Source organism: Castor canadensis, chromosome 12 (assembly GCF_047511655.1).
Source record: "Castor canadensis chromosome 12, mCasCan1.hap1v2, whole genome shotgun sequence".
NCBI lineage: Eukaryota > Metazoa > Chordata > Mammalia > Rodentia > Castoridae > Castor > Castor canadensis.
Window position 1 is genome coordinate 17,429,414 of NC_133397.1, and position 17,230 is coordinate 17,446,643.

Below are 17,230 nucleotides of genomic sequence, written 5' to 3' on the forward strand. Positions count from 1 at the left end.
ATAGCTAAATAAATGCATGTCATTGAGAAAACAGCATTTCACCACATTCAATTACCAACTTTCTGAGTAGATTTGCTGTTTTCTGAAATGGAGAGTTTTCACAAATCATAGTAGTTAGTTGTTGATTACTTGACCTTTGTGGTTTTCATATACCAGGATTCATTAATGGTCACATGGAAACAAGTGTCAAATGACCATATACATATATTACGTTTGCAGAATTCTCCAATTTCCTTCAGACTCTAATGTCTTCTCTGTCCCTAGCTCAGTCCTAGGATTCTGATCCTGTCTTTTCAGTTTGATTTCTACCCTTGGCCTGTGCCTCAATGCTAGCTCCCTTTATCTCCTATGACCCACAACATTCACACATGCTCTCATTCTTCCCAGTTCCCCCAGCACCCGACTCCCAAAGCATTCATCTGTTTCCCATTAAAACCCTCCTTTATGTATTTGAAAAACTCATGTATTAAAGAAATACCAGTAGAAATCTTAAATTTAGGCCAAATAGGTGTTAGTGGCTTCTGAACCTTTTCAAATTAATTCACTTGGAAAGCAGATAAGGGGGAAGTCAGAAAATAACACTGTCCTAGTTCTGCCACTTACTAGTAATTGACATAATGTTTAGGCATACAACCTCTTGGAACTTCAGTCTCACTTATAAGATAAGAAAATTAGGTTGTTAAATGACTTTGCTACATGTGAATGTTTTGTAAATTTCACAGAAAGAATATTTGAATGATTGTTGTTAGTAATGACACTCACTTCAATTTAAAAATTGATCCAGGTTTCTAGACAGAAATGGAGAACTAAGAATAAGTCATATAGTCCTCCTCCTCCTTTCTCCCCTTGGACAAGTATGTTTGCAAGGACAAGAAGGTTAAGAAAAATTCAATGTTCCTAGTTTTTGAGTACACAGGTTTACAAGCCAAATAGAAGGAAACTTTTTTCAATAAATGTTTCTATTTCTCTTTCATTTTCAACATCTCTGCCTGCATGGGCTAGTCCCATCAGCATATGTTAAATTCTCTCCTACTTATAGGAAAAATGTATCATTGAACACTTACTTTAATTATTATATTGTCTTCTCCTCTTTACTGGCCAACTCCCAGAGCACTATCCACTTATCACTTCTGCTACTACCTCTTCCCATTATTTCACTAAAATGATCCCTCCAAGGTCACCAGTGACCCTTCAATTACCCCTAATACCAGCAGCCTGAAGTTCTCATCCTCTTCAACCTTTATTTACTCAACTGTTACCCTGTTTCAATTATCTACTGCTGTATAACTTATCATCCCCAAATTTATAACGTAAGACCAAAATGATCATTCTTTTTCAGGATTCTGCGGATGAGGCATTATAGGGCTCAGATCTACGTGCTGCTGAAGTCACTCAGCTGCATTCAGTGATGGTTAGGAAGGGCTGGGCTGCAGGGTCCAAGAAAGTTTCACTCCCATGTGCCTCACAATTCTCCCACGTGGGCACTGGGGCCTTCTCACAGCCCAGTGGTGTTAGGGTAGCTGGACTTTTTTGGTAGCTGGTTACTGAGAGGGAGGAAACAAAGCTTCCAGACCTTTTAAGTACCAGAACATCACTTCCATTGTATCCTCTTGGTGAAACCAGGTCAGATGCCCAGTCTAAATTCACAGGAGAAGGAAACAGACTTCTTCTCTTCATGAGGGAGGAATCCATGACCATCTTTGATCCTTCCTATCACTACACTTTTCTTGACATTCTTTTCTCTTACCTTCTGTCATAGACTGTTGTCTGGATTAGCAGTTTTCAATTTTGTTTTACCTTGACTCACACTAAGATATATATTCCACATTGTAATCTAAGCTATCAACAAACACTTTTAAAATGTGAAACAAATGTTTGTATGTTTGCATATGCGTTTATCACAATACAAATATTTACTATTCTATTTTTTTAAAATGCTGTTTTATCATTCACAAGCATGTTTCCTTTCTCTGGAGAGGATTACACTTCCCAGCCTCATTGATAAGAGACTTTGTCACATGACTTGAACTGTCCTCACACTAGTAAGGAGTGACAAGTGTTACTTTTAAGCAGAAATTTTAAAATACAACTTGTGGTTCATTACTTCCTTTCTATTCTCAGCCATGAGACCAGAATATTTCAGATAGAGACTACTTCATCAGTCTGGATTCTGGAGTAAGACTGCATGGACAGAACTACATGGGGTCAGCCGACACACACAGGACTTGCATTATGAGTGAGAAATAAACTTTATTAAAGCTACAGACACTATGTCACTGACATCTTAACTAATCCATTGAAATGATTCAAGGTCCACTAATTGCGGACAACAGTTTAGAAAACTATTACACCTTCTGCCTCTTTCTCTGTTCCTTCTTTTTCATTCTTCTTTATGCCACCATAAGTAATTTCCCCAATATGCACACATTTATGACTCCTTCCTTTACTCTCTTAATGACCTCCCTCAGCAATTTTATCCCACATGCTGTCTTCATTGTTTCTCATTTGGACAAGTAAACTTGCCTGTCACCAGGTTGTTTGCTTTCCTTCTACATCCTTTCTCCCGAGTTCATTCTCCTTTTCACTGAGATTAGTTTACCTGATGCATGGCATCTTGCTGTCTAGAAGTGAGTCTGAACCCCTAGTCTAGCTTTTTTGTTCCTCCACCTCCATCAAGCTGCTCCCTTCACACATGTGATGCTGCAACTCTCTTCCATGTGCCCAGTGACTAAAACCATCTCTCTCCCCATGCTGTTTAGAACACATCGCATCCCTCAACACACATCATCTGATGAAATGTTCTACTTCTTGATGCTACTTATTCTTTAGTAGCCTGTTAGAATATGTTGGTTTTGAACAAATTGTTCAAAAAAGTTTCCTGAAGTTTTTCCAATCTTTGCAGCTAGGAGGCTCCTCTCTTCTCAAAACATCCAGAGCCTCACGGTAGTTCCCCACTTCTTGCCAGTCAGACTAGGGATAGGACTCTGGCAACAGTTCCTACAAGAAATGAATTACCAGACTGGAGGTTGGCTCAAGTGGTAGAGCTCCTGCTTTGCAGGCAGAAGCCCTGAGTTCAAACTTCAGTCCCACCAAAAGAAGAAAAGAAAGAAAAGAATTACCTCCTACTCTCTCCCCCAGATTATCCTACTATGAAACAGCATAGCACTGCCAAATGAATGCTTCTCACAGGCATGTCTAACTTTGACTGCAGACACAAAAGTTTAGCAAAATAGTTTAGTACATCACAAACTCACATCAACATCACAGTTAGCAGAAGAATATTTATTTTTTCCTTAATACGGACAAGATGTACTCCTGAATCAACACAAACATAATCTAACATGCTATTCTAACTCTTTGTAAAGTATTTTAAGCTTCTCAGTTGCAGTTGTAGTGTGTTTTGAGTCTCTAAAAATCTGAATATCTAAAACATTCAAAACCACCCTTTTTGGAGATACCAAAAGAAACAAAAGAAAAAAGGGTCTGAGTGATAATGACACCTATACGCTTAATTTTGTGAATTTAACTCTTTTTTTATTTGTGTGGTACTGGGCTGGGCAAGTGTTCTACCACTTAAGCCATGCCCCCAACTCTTTTCACTACAGTTTATTTTTGATAGGATCTCCTGCTTTTGACCTGGCTGGCCACTAACCACAATCTTCCTCTCTCTGCCTCCCGAATAGCTGAGATTACAGTTGTACACACCATGCTAGCTTGTTTGTTGAGATGGGGTCTTGCTAACATTTGCCTGGGCTGTCTTTGAACAATGATCCTATCTCTGCCTCCTGAGTAGCTGGAATTACAGGCATTCACCACCACACCCAACTTCAATTTTATTCCTGTATCTTTATTTAGTACCTGGTCATTCTTTTTCATTTTTTTGGCAGTACTGGGTTTGAACTCTGGGCCTCATGCTTGGTAGACAGTTTTCTACCACTCCAGCCCTTTTCGCTTTAGTTTCTCTTTCAGAAGGGTCTCACATTTTTGGTCTGGGGCCAGCCTGGACTTCAATCCTTTTACTTGAGTCGTCCAATTAGATTAGCTGGGTGACAGATATGCACCATCATGCCCTGCTTTTCTGTTGAGATGGGGATCTCCCTAACTTTTTGCCTGGAATGATCACAAACCATGATTCTCCCAGTCTTTGCCTACTGAGTAGCTGGGATTATAGGCATGAGCCATGGTGCTCAGCTACCTGTTCATCCTTACTGTGACAAATTATAATATGGTTATCTGTTGGCTCTACCCATAGCAAAGTAGTAGCAACAAACTATAAGTAGGGAAGAGAAGTGGTACCTAGTGCTAAGAAAGAAGATAGAAAAATGTGAAATAGACATGAGAAATATTTTTTAAAGCCAGAAAAAGCATGATCCCTTAAGACATTTCAGGACACAGGCAAAAATTCCTTGATACATTTTGTGTCAGCTTAAGACTATTGAAATTACAATAGGTAAGAACTTTCTCAATGAAACCCCAGCAGCACAGCAACTAAGAGATAGCATAGATAAATGGGACCTCATAAAACTAAAAAGCTTCTGTTCATCAAAAGAAATGGTCTCTAAACTGAAGAGAACACCCACAGAGTGGGAGAAAATATTTGCCAACTATACATCAGACAAAGGACTGATAACCAGAATATACAGGGAACTTAAAAAACTAAATTCTCCCAAAACTAATGAACCAATAAAGAAATGGGCAGGTGAACTAAACAGAACTTTCTCAAAAGAAGAAATTCAAATGGCCAGAAAACACATGAAAAAATGCTCACCATCTCTAGCAATAAAGGAAATGCAAATTAAAACCACACTAAGATTCCACCTCACCCCTGTTAGAATAGCCATCATCAGCAACACCACCAACAACAGGTGTTGGCGAGGATGCGGGGAAAAAGGAACCCTCTTACACTGTTGGTGGGAATGTAGACTAGCACAACCACTCTGGAAAAAAATTTGGAGGCTACTTAAAAAGCTGGACATCGATCTACCATTTGATCCAGCAATACCACTCTTGGGGATATACCCAAAAGACTGTTACTCCAGAGGCACCTGCACATCCATGTTTATTGCGGCACTATTCACAATAGCCAAGTTATGGAAACAGCCAAGATGCCCCAGCACTGACGAATGGATTAAGAAAATGTGGTATCTATACACAATGGAATTTTATGCAGCCATGAAGAAGAACGAAATGTTATCATTCGCTGGTAAATGGATGGAATTGGAGAACATCATTCTGAGTGAGGTTAGCCTGGCCCAAAAGACCAAAAATCGTATGTTCTCCCTCATATGTGGACATTAGATCAAGGGCAAACACAACAAGGGGATTGGACTATGAGCACATGATAAAAGCGAGAGCACACAAGGGAGGGGTGAGGATAGGTAAGACACCTAAAAAACTAGCTAGCATTTGTTGCCCTTAATGCAGAGAAACTAAAGCAGATACCTTAAAGCAACTGAGGCCAATAGGAAAAGGGGACCAGGAACTAGAGAAAAGGTTAGATCAAAAAGAATTAACCTAGAAGGTAACACCCACACACAGGAAATCAATGTGAGTCAATGCCCTGTATAGCTATCCTTATCTCAACCAGCAAAACCCCTTGTTCCTTCCTATTATTGCTTATACTCTCTCTACAACAAAATTAGAGATAAGGGCAAAATAGTTTCTGCTGGGTATTGAGGGGGGGAGCGGGAGGGGGTGGAGTGGGTGGTAAGGGAGGGGGTGGGGGCAGGGGGAAGAAATAAACCAAGCCTTGTATGCACATATGAATAATAAAAGAAAAATGAAAAAAAAAATAAAATAAGAAATAAAACTATCTCAATTCACAGAAAAAAAAAAAAAAGAAATTACAGTGTTATCACCGTCCTTGAGTCAGTAAGAAAAAATTCCTCAGCAGTCAAAATGCATTGTCGAGGATAAGTCTGTATTTTAGACAGACTTATTCAATTGGACAAAAGAGTTTTACACTTAAAGGAGTTTAAGCAATGTAGAAGTTTCACTTAGAGAGAAGATAGTTTTGCCAACCAGATGGACAAAGAAAACTTTATATTACTGTGCACTTTCCCCAAGGAAGGCCAAATAATATAAAATCTTAAGTGTGTGGAAAGGAGGGAATATCATCATTAAATGCTATATAAACTCTTAGAGAAAAATAGAAGTTAAATTACATGAAGTTCAACCATAACTCAGTATAGAGCCCAGGTAACTTCTCATCCTATACTTCATGGAAATGATTTACTGGCAAAATCTGACGGCCCATTTTTATATACAGAGGATTGATGAGAGAAAGCAGATCCTAGATGGTGAGGATAAGACTTTCGTTCTTGTTTCATGTCATCTGTTTCCCCTCCCTCCAAATTGTTAGAGCATTTGCAGGCCTCTTACTTCTTGAGCTGCAACAAGAGTCACATAAATCTAGTCATGTATACTGCAGGGGCATACTGTAATATCTGAGCCTGTTATCATCCAAAGATTGAGCGGCCATCAGATACCCTCTTACACTCTTTATCCCCATAACTAATAGACATGTACCTCATCCCACGATTCAGACAGAGCCAAGGCTGAATCCTCACAAGCTACCTTTCTCTTGCTTCTTATCTGTAAAATGAAAGATGGGGCTAAATTGTTGCTAAAGCCTACCTCAGATCCTATGAGTCTAAAAGCAATTCTGTTTATTATTATGAGTCATGACAGTTACTGCTTAATAGTCCTCCAGTTAACTATTTTCTTTTAAAATTCCCTATCTGAATACTACTGTCAAAATATGTGATGAATTTCTAGTTTTAATTTGCTTGAAAAAGAATAAAAAATCATAAATATCAGTTTTAAAAGAGGAAATTATTTTTCAGTATATTAAATTAGGCCAGACAATGCATTTAACATAGGCAAAAAGTCTCTTCAAAGGATTTAAGAAAAGTTGACTATAACTAGTCACAAAAATATTGCGAAGAACTAAACCAAAATAAAACCAAACAAACCAGCTACCAAATTATAATTGTGTCTCAAAATCTTATGGGAGTCAAAAATTCCAGTAAAAATAGCAGAAGAGATGGAAACACAAGTTTCTTATTATCACACTTCATATGTTATAAAACATAACAGCTAGCTTATTTTTGGCAAAATGATTAGGGATTGCAACACTCTGGCTTACACAACCTTGCTTGATTGTCAAATGTATCTCAAATGGAGCGTGTCATGCTAACTTCAAGCAAGCAGGCACTGTTGTTTTAGAGTAGCCCAGAGACACTGAAATTTCAACACTTTAGCAGGGATCACACCACCAATATTAACTGGACCAGGTGTTTAATGGTGGTGGTGGTAGGGAGTACTAAGGAAGAATTTCAAAAGTGTAGTTAATTGAAACCAGATAAAACTTTTGAGTAATGAAAAAAAAATCATACAGCTGTTCCCCACCCCCCACCACCAAAAGGTGCCTTTTATGGAAAATTTATCACATACGTTATTTTCTAATATATACCCGTCTTTAAGAATATACAGTTTCAGAAGTCTCTCTGAAAACCCTATAATCACAATATGAGTTATATCTCACAAACAGATTAGATTAAGTTAGTGTTTCATCTCCCCCCCTCCCCAGCTGCCCCTTTTCACTATTATTCTTTTTTCTTTTCTTTTTTTTTTTTTTTGTACTGGGGGTTGAACCTAGAGCTTCACACATGCTAAGAACGTGCTATAACACTGAGCTAGACCCCTAGCCCCTTTCAATACTATTCTTGCAAGGGCAAGACACTTAAAAGAAGAGTAATAATTAGAAAGTTATGAAGCAGAAGAAGTTATAAAAAGGTACATTAACTTTAAGTTGCATCACACTTATTTCCCAACAGACATTGTGAATGCAATCCCCAAGAGAGAAAAGGGTTCAAAACAAACATGTCAGGGCTGGCAGTGTGGCTCAAGTGGTAAAGTGCCTGCCTACTCAGTGTGAGGCCCTGAGTTCAAACCCTAGTACTGCCATAAAGATACAACGCAAAACAAACATGTTGAACAATTGTTTTTTGGTACACACAAGAGAAATCATACATTGCATACAGAATGTATTTAGAACAAATAAATAAAAAGCAAAAGGACATATCTGTGATTAAGTCAACAACTATGAGGATCTCAGAAATGAAGATTTTTCCTTATGTTTATGGAATAGTAATGCTAATTTCATTAGCATTACGCAAGTAACTTTGTTTTTGTAAAATTTTGAAAATACCCAGAATAACTAATATTCAAAAATTACATTTCATATCAGTTTACTTCATTTTATTTAACAAGACCAAGTCACTGCCATCACCAGGAAATAAATTTTCAGTATTTTAATTTATATGTACTCCTATATCCACATGCTTGATTACATATATTAACTGAAATCCAAGCTTTACAGTTGTGGGGTAGGCAGCTTTGACATGGCTCCCAGTGCCCCTTACCTCTTAGAATTCATGCCTTTGTATAATTCCCTTCCCTTGAGTGTGGATTGGATTTAGTGATGTGATTCTAACAAAAACAATACAGTAGAAGTGATGTGATATCACTTCTGTAATTAGATTACAGCTTATGACTTCCATCTTGCCAGCAGATTCTCTCTGGTAATTCTGCCAGGCTCACTAACAAGCCAACTAAGGACTTCGGAAGCAGATCTGCCTTAATTCAAGTCTTCAGATAAGGTGGCAATCCTGTAAGATACCTTGATTACTATCTTGTGAAATGCCCTGCAGTAGAGCCATGGCCAGATTTCTAATCAGAAACTGAGAAACTAAATGTGTATCATTTTACACTGTTAAGTGTTAGGGTAATTAGATACATAACAGTAGATAACCAATGCAGTAGTCAACCTAATAACTGAGCCAATGATTCTAGTGTAATTTCCATAATAATAATAATAATAATAATAATAATAATAATAGGTAATACTTATTTGGAAGTTCCAGGTACCATTCTTAATACTTTAAAGAACATGTAATTATGCCCAATTTGCAGAAGAGGAAATTGAGGTAGAGGCTCAATAACTTGTTCAAGGTCACACAGGTAAAGATTGACAGCAAATGTTTCAATTCAGGTGACTGGCTAAACCTAGTACTCAAAGCAATTGTGCAAGTAGAGCCACTAACTAGCAAGACTGAACACTGTAAAGATGCTAAACACAAAATACAGTTCTACCAGAGATTTTAAAGACACAAAAGAAATTATAAGCCATAGAAAAGGCTAAAAGCAATAATAAATCCTATTTTCTGATTAAAATGTCTTGTTTCAGGGAAAAGCTCAAAATAATGGAAACAACAACACAAAGAATAGAGTGCCACCTTGAATTTACTGAACTCATAGTAAGGAATGAAAAATACATTTTTTTACATCCAAACTAAGAGAAAATTAAAACCTTCCATTTGGTTTTAAAAACCACATCCAGGGAAACTTACTTTTTCCAAGGGTTATTATGAGTAACTGAGTATGTCAAGCTGTCTGGAGAAAGAGCAAATTCTTAGTGAGCACAAAGACCCTAGTGGAGTTATTTTATCACACAGAATGAAAAAAATTCAAAATCCTAGGACAGGAAGTATGACAGGATCCCCTTTCCATTGCCTCCAGGCTAAATGACACTCCTTCACACTCCCACACGCTGGTGCTTATACCAGTAGCAGGTAGCACAACCATTCGTTAGTCTGTCTCCTCCATGATTATCCAGGCTCTTACCTCAAAGACTATCTTATTCACTGGGATGTCCTCAAAACATAGCACAGTGTTTTGATACATAGCAATATTTAATATGCTTGAATGAAGAAACAAATTATCTTCTGAATCACATCTATTTAATGGGTCTCTTCAATGGTACATGTTAGTGAAAGTACAAGCTTTTGTTTTAAGTCTCTTATAGTACATTTCCTTTCCTGGGCACTTTAAATCAGTTTTTATGACTCCAGTGCCTCACTTAATATTTGCTACTCAGTGGCATTCAAGAAGTATTTGTCGGGGGGCTGGGGATGTAGATCAGTGATAGAGTGCTTGCCTAGCATGCACAAGGCACTGGGTTCCATCTCCAGCAATCAAACAGAAGTATTCATAAAAGAAAGGAGAAGTTTGTATCTCAAAAAGGCTGTCAAGCTACAAAACAGACTTATGACTAAATAAAGACTTAGTATTTCATAGGGATAATTGTTTATGACTAAATAAAGATTTAGTATTTCATAGGTGTAGTTGTTTACATATTATTAACAAAGATGATATTCTTTTTTTTTGCTTCTGAAAGAAGGCATGAATAGTTGCAAAAGAGTCCCCTAATAAAGACAGATACCTATCTTATGGCTGCTACCTGCTCTTAAATAATCCTTCATAAAAGATAGCAAGTTAAATGTAACATTAGAACCTCAGATAACCCAAGATTCAAAAGGATTCATTTAGAAAATTCCTATCTCTTTCATCATTATTTTTTGGAACATTATGGAAATTTCACAAACATATACTCACACAGGTTCATAGTAATAGGGAGATAAAGGCAGCTACTAAAAATTCTTCTCTTTGTTCTATTCATCCATTAACAAAGAGACAAAAGAGCAAAGGAGTGCTGAGGAGGATTTGTGTGAGTGCAGTCAGGCACCCAGGGTCACCTCATAAGACATACTTACTGGAAGCTCAGGAGCACACTTCAAGATCTGAAGAGCAATGTAGCTGCCTATAGAATGGCCAATGAGTAAAAGCTTTACTTCTTTTGGTACATGAGTTCTCAGGAAAGCTAGTTTGTGTTCTATTTGGCCATGTAGTCCATAGATGTCCTTAATTTCTTGAGCATTTGGGTCTAAAAGCAAAAATATGAGCATGCTTTCATTCAATAAGAAAAGATAATCATTAAATTGGAAAAATATGTAAAAAAACTGACAGTAGTAACCATGTATTAAAAGCTGACAGTGTACCTGTTGTAGTATTAGGCACTCATTATATCAACTAATCTCATAACAACCTTAGAAAGGAAGTATTATCATTTTCTTTTTATAGGTAAAATTCTTAGCACTCAGACATGTATCAGATTGACAGTCACAGACCTATAAAGTGGGAGAGGCAAGATTCAAATACAGGTCTCTTTGTTCTCTAAGTCCATGAACTTTCAACTATTCCATGAGCTACTATTAGCTCAGGCCAGTGTTCTCAAACTTGAGCATGCAACAGAACCCTGTGGAAGGCTTGATAAAGGAGCTTGCAAGGTGCCACCGCCAGTTTCTGACTCAGTAGGTATGGATTGGAGCCCCAAAATTTTCATCTCCAAGTTTCAGGAGATGTTGATATGCTAGTCTCAGGACCATGAATTGAGAACCACTAGTTTAAGGTTATTCATGTTACTAATAGACAACTAAGAAAGAGGACATTGGTTCATATTTTAAACAGTCTGCTTGTTTGATTGTTTGTTTAAAGATCTGAGACTTAAAGATTTAAGTAGAACTGTTGTAAATTACATAGTATAGCCTTAATCTGAAATATCCTTTCTTTCTGTCACAACTCTTTTCTAGATTCTTCAAGATGTAATTAAAAATTATCCTTGCCTTCAAGGAGATCACAGAGGAAATTAAAAAAAAAATCATAAAACCCTGAAGTAAGCATCTCAAGCATTTGCTTGGGCAAAGAACAGGGTTTCATTGAACCATGATAGAAAGGCAATATTCTTTTGTATTCATAAAAAAGCATTGTACCTTTCTCCAAGTTACCCAAGATAAGTTACTATAAAATATTCTCTACATGTGCAAGACTACGAATGTATAAATTTAGCTACATATTTGAATATAAGCACAACAGCTGAAATTTACTATATGTATTTAACTATACATATATACAGATTGAATATAAATGTACAAATTTAACAATATATTTTCACACAAACAGTATTTATAAGTCCTTTATGACCACAGAACTGATAAGATTAGAGATTAATATATGAGCATTTTGCTAGGATTGAGTCTACAGATGGTAACTACTAAATTCTTCCACCCTGCCCCTCCCATTACTGCAAAGCTGTATCTTAATAATAATTTTAATTTACATACAGAAATAAAAAGGCTGAGAACAAAACTTCATGTTTGCAAGAATGCTTTGTGCAAGATGAATGTATCATTTTAAAAACACACAAAACAGTATCATATATAAAAAGAGCCATGAAGCATTTCCTCTAAATTCATAATACTAGAACTGGAGATAGGATATAAAAATAACTTTTTATGTATTATTTTATTTCACTTATTTTATTAATAAAATATTAAATTATGGTAGTGTTAGGTCAAGTATGAGTAACAGAACTTGGATTATTATATAGGTGTATAAACTATTAAACTTTTGTATATTTAAAAAAATCTTCTTAAAATATATTTTTTAAAGCGAGAATGCTTTGATATGCCATTCCTAAATACCTTGCATCTATTTTTTAGGGAAAATCATTATTCATTACTTTATTACTCAAGTGGGATACAGAAGTCCCAGAGGACTTCCTGGGGTTGTGCTAAATAAAGACCAGTGAAGCAGGTAGATGATAACTGTGGTTCCCACTTTATGCTTATTTAACTTACTGATCCAAAGGCCTTCTTTATACAACTGTCCCCGGAGTTTGCTAAGCTAATGTAAAAGTACAGTCTCATAGTTTAAATTCACCTGTTCCCAGCTCCTTAAACATTCTGTAAGCTCTGTATTTAAACACTGGCACAGCTCTGCTAGCTCTGAAAGTATATGACAGACTGAAGTAAACAGGCATTCTATCTAAAAAATGCTATCTGACTGAAAAACAAATTAAAAGGAAACTATAAACCCCAACCACATGCTTTATAAAATATTTTAAAATATTCACCAAACAGATGGTGAAATCAAGGGCATCAAATTATGTTTTCTACTTGACTAATTCAAAAGATCTACTAAGGATATCAATAGGAGAAATATGGGAAATACCAAGAACATAATGTTATAGACTTAGCAAAGGACAAAAGAAAAAGGCACAAATGTGTGAGATGCTATTTTGGAAATAGCCATGAGTTCTGAAGTTATTTGTGGTTATAGGGAGACATGGAGCAAAAAGGTTAGAAAGGAAGGCTGTCACTAATCAAGTAGGACATGGACCATCCTACCAAGAGAGGGATAGCATTGTCTGCTCTGGAATAGGACAGGGACTGCCATGCTGACGTTCCCTAGCCAATAAAGACTACTAAATGCTGTTGGAAAGGAGAATTGGTTTTTAGATGTAATACACAAGCACTGAATGGATGATTTAGACAGAAAAGGAATTCATTTAAAAGATATTAGAAAAAAAGATATTGGACTGCTTAAGTATCCACAGAACATACAACAAGACAGGTCATATCCTGGACTAACTAAGCCCAACAAATTTAAAAGACCTGAAGCTATAAGTGTATGTTTCTCTAGCAATAATGAAAGTAACAACAGAAATCAGAGAAATTTCTAAAAATTCAGAAATAAAATAATATTATTTTAAATAATTCATGGGTCAAAGACAAGATTCCAAGAGAAATAAAAAAAACATTAAAAAGAGTGAAATTAAGAATATACATATCAATATCTGTGGGACACAGCTGAGTAGTGCAGGAAGGGAATTTATAGTACTAAATACATAAGTTGCAGAGAAAAACTTCCAATCAACAGTGTAAACTCCCACTTTAAGAACCTAGCAAAAGGAAAGTAATATGTAGGTTGAGTATTACTTGTCCAAAATGCTTTGGACACGAACTGCCCCAGGTTTCAGATATTTTTTTCCTCCAGATTTTTTGATATTTACATAGACTTTATTGGCTGAGCATCCCTCATCCAAAAATCTAAATCTGAACAGTTTCCTAGTCTTCCCTGGGGCTCTAATAATGAGCTCAATTCCCTAGCTCTGTGCTTTGGTTTTCTGATTCTTCCTACCTAGAAATTTGTTTTCATTTCTGATGACTGTGAGCCTCAAGATTTGACTGCTTGTCTGACCAGCCTTGGGCTCATCTAATCATTCTATCATTCTCCCATGTCTGTCTGTTAGTCTCAGTCCTGTCAAGAGAGAAAGCTCTACTGGCTTTTCTCTCTTTCTTTCTATTTGAAGGACTGCAGTGGGAGTAGCTCCCCAAATCATCATAAATTGTACTATCATGTAAATTTTTAAAGTAAACTACTAAAACTAAACCAGTATGATCTAGCTTCCATTTTATACTTTTTGAACAAATGACCTGAACAGTTGATAAAGAATCTGACATCAAGTACAATGACTTTACATAAGTAAAAGCCAGAGAACAATTTATACTTCTAATTCCTCAAATGTTCTTTTCACGTTTTTTTTCTTGCATCATTCCTTTCTGACACTGGCGAACATCTGTTCTCTCAATTTCTTTTTCAATTTATGGTTGTGATAATGCGGTGCAACTAGAATATTATTTCCAACTGTTCATGATTTTACCATGTTCTAATATGAAGGAGAGCACAGCTCAATACTTCATGTGTTGTTACAGCTTTCTTGCAATAATTATGGACTCTTTACACTATATTTTGCACATTAGTAAGATAATCTCAGATGGTGAATAATGTATCTGTCTTGCCTATGCAAAACAATCAACTATAGGATATACTTGTAAACATAACCTCTAGCATGTAAAACTGAAGAAAGCAAAACAGTTTTTCTTGAATTGGGAGCTTGAATTGAAATGGACCAGGACACTATTTGTTCTTCACAGAACTTTTGGGCTACTCAGAACACAGATGGAAATCACTATCCTAAAAAGGTGGAGATGGGCATTTCTACTTCTTTTCATTCTACTGCAGCACCACACATAATAATCTAGTTTGCTGTCAATAAAGCCTGGTGATAAGTTGCCCTTTTACCCTTTCTGAAAACCACAGATTTCTTTGGCCCTGTGGTGGCCCTCAGGGATAATACCTCTAGATGGCACTGTTCTCATTAGGTAGCAAAGAACCCAGGCTCTAATTAGTAAGTTATTAACTCAATACTGTGCACAGAAACAGCTAAACAGCAATAAGCATACCTAAAGTAAAGTTATAAATAATAAAATGTCAATTTAAAAACAGGAATTAAAGACATTTCTTAGAAATTCAGACACACAACAGATACTTTCTACTGGTTTTGGTCACTAGTAGTCAGTGGGGAAGACCTAGGGCCATTGTGAAAAATGTGGTCCAAGCCTGGGAACTTGTTAGAAAAAGAATGTTCAGCTCCCACCTTAGCACTACGAGTCAACCATTCAGAGGGTGGCCATTCATGTTTCAATAAATCCTCTGAGTGATTCTGATGCATGCTAAAATTTGAGAACCTCTGAACAAATGTGATCCCCTGAGCCTGTTTTTGGCTTTCAAAATTACTATTCACATTCTGCTCCTTTACTTCTTTCTTTAGCATGACTTCAGATAGCTACTATGATAGCTGACGTTGCTCTAATTAAGTAATGTTCTCTACAATGGATAGCCTTTCTTGCCCAGTAAGAATGCAGGAATGAGACAAGTTAGCTATTCACCACTAGTAAGTTTGAGCATGTCAAAAAAAGGAATTCACCTTCACTGGGGACCTTGTAGCATTCCATTACTTCCTAGCTCCCTCTGTCTTTGTACTATCTCTTCTTTTTCCAGAGTTCAAATAACAGGCCAGGACAGCTGGTAGCTTTTGGAAGTATAGCATGTTAAATTAACCTGTTTTGCAAGAGATTTACCACTGAGCTACATTCCAAGTACAGAAATATTCTTTTAATACCTCTGATTTCCAAACACAATATAAGATGCAGAGGCACTTTTTAAACAGACATAATATATATTTCCTGACAAAGGAAACATTACTGGTACCTTTAAAAATATTTCACAGCAGAGTATCTGTTATATTTTATTCACTTTCAGTCACATTTCAATATGTTGAAATATTTTTTAATCAAGGCATTACAATCTGTATGTTCCATTTTACTTCACTACTCTTCTTAAAATCTTGCAGGTAGGTAATAAATACTCAACTTTCAAAATATACTCTGGTTCAAACATAAAGTGTTTTCATTAAATTTGGCTTTATCATTGTTGCAAAATTGGAAAGCAATTGACTTGTATATTAATCTTGCATTCTGTGATATGACTATAGTTACTTATTAATTCCAAGAATCTTTGCCATTGATGATGCTTTGGGATTTTCCACATGGGTAATCATGTCATCTGCAAACAAAGATAGTTTTATTTCTTCCTTCCCAATCTGTTTCACCTTATAATTCCGTGTCTTACAGACCTAGGTAGGAGTTCCAGTATGATGTTGAATGGAGTTGCCTTGTTCCCTATCTGAGGGGAGAGGTATCCAGTTTTTCATCATAAGGTATGATGTTAACTATAGGTATTTTGAAGAGATTCTTGCTTAAGTTGAGTAAATTCCTTTCCATTCCTAGTTTGCTGAGTGTTTTTAAATCATAAATGGGTTTTGTCAAATGTGGGTTTTTCATAGATTTTGTCAAATATGTTTTCTGCATCAACTGATATGGCCATTTGATTTTTTTCTTGACCTATTGATGGGATGGATCATATTAACTGATTTTCAAGTGTTGAACCAGCCTTGCATACTAGTAACAGATCTCAGTTGGGTGTGGTATATAATTTGTTTTATATATTGTTGGAGTCAACTTACAATATTTTGTTGGAAATTTTTGCATTTATGGTAAGCAAAGGTATTGATCTACATTTTTCCTTTCTCAAAAACTATAAATGTTTATCTGATTTTGGTAGTAGGATAATGATGGTCTCATGGACTGAGTTAGGAAATGTTCCTTTTGTTTCTATTTTTCTGGAAAAGATTATAGAGAATTTGTATAAAGTCTTCATTAAATGTTCACAAGAATTTGCCAATACAACCATCTGAACTTGGTACTTTCATATTTGGAAATTTATTAATTATTGGCTCAGTTTTCTTTTTTCCCTTAAGATCTACTCACTTAAGAAATTTCAAGGATACAGTACAGTATTAACAGTAGTCACCATACTGTAATTACATCTCCAGAACTTACTCATTTTATAACTGAAAGCTTGTACTCTTTGCCCAATATCTCTCTGTTTCCCCCACTTCCAAGCCCCTGGTAACCACCAGACTCTAGTTGTATGATTTGACTTTTTAACATTCTATATATAAGTGACATAATATGGCATTTACTTTTTAATTGTTTTTAATGCAATTATGAATAAAATTGTTTATTTCTTTTCAGATGCTTTATTAGTACACAGAAACACAACTGATTTTTTCTATATTGATTCT

At 36.1% G+C, this 17,230-nt stretch overlaps 1 protein-coding gene across 9 annotated transcripts in view; it reads right to left on the reverse strand.

The window, feature by feature from the left end:
* Window positions 1-17,230, reverse strand: part of Ldah (lipid droplet associated hydrolase) — a 97,915-nt gene that overhangs the window by 64,401 nt on the left and 16,284 nt on the right. For all 9 annotated transcript variants that reach the window (XM_020156626.2, XM_020156625.2, XM_074049249.1 and 6 more), the window contains one exon: window positions 10,617-10,786. In XM_020156626.2, the coding sequence (XP_020012215.1) occupies window positions 10,617-10,786 (170 nt within the window). The remainder of the gene's footprint in view (window positions 1-10,616; window positions 10,787-17,230) is intronic.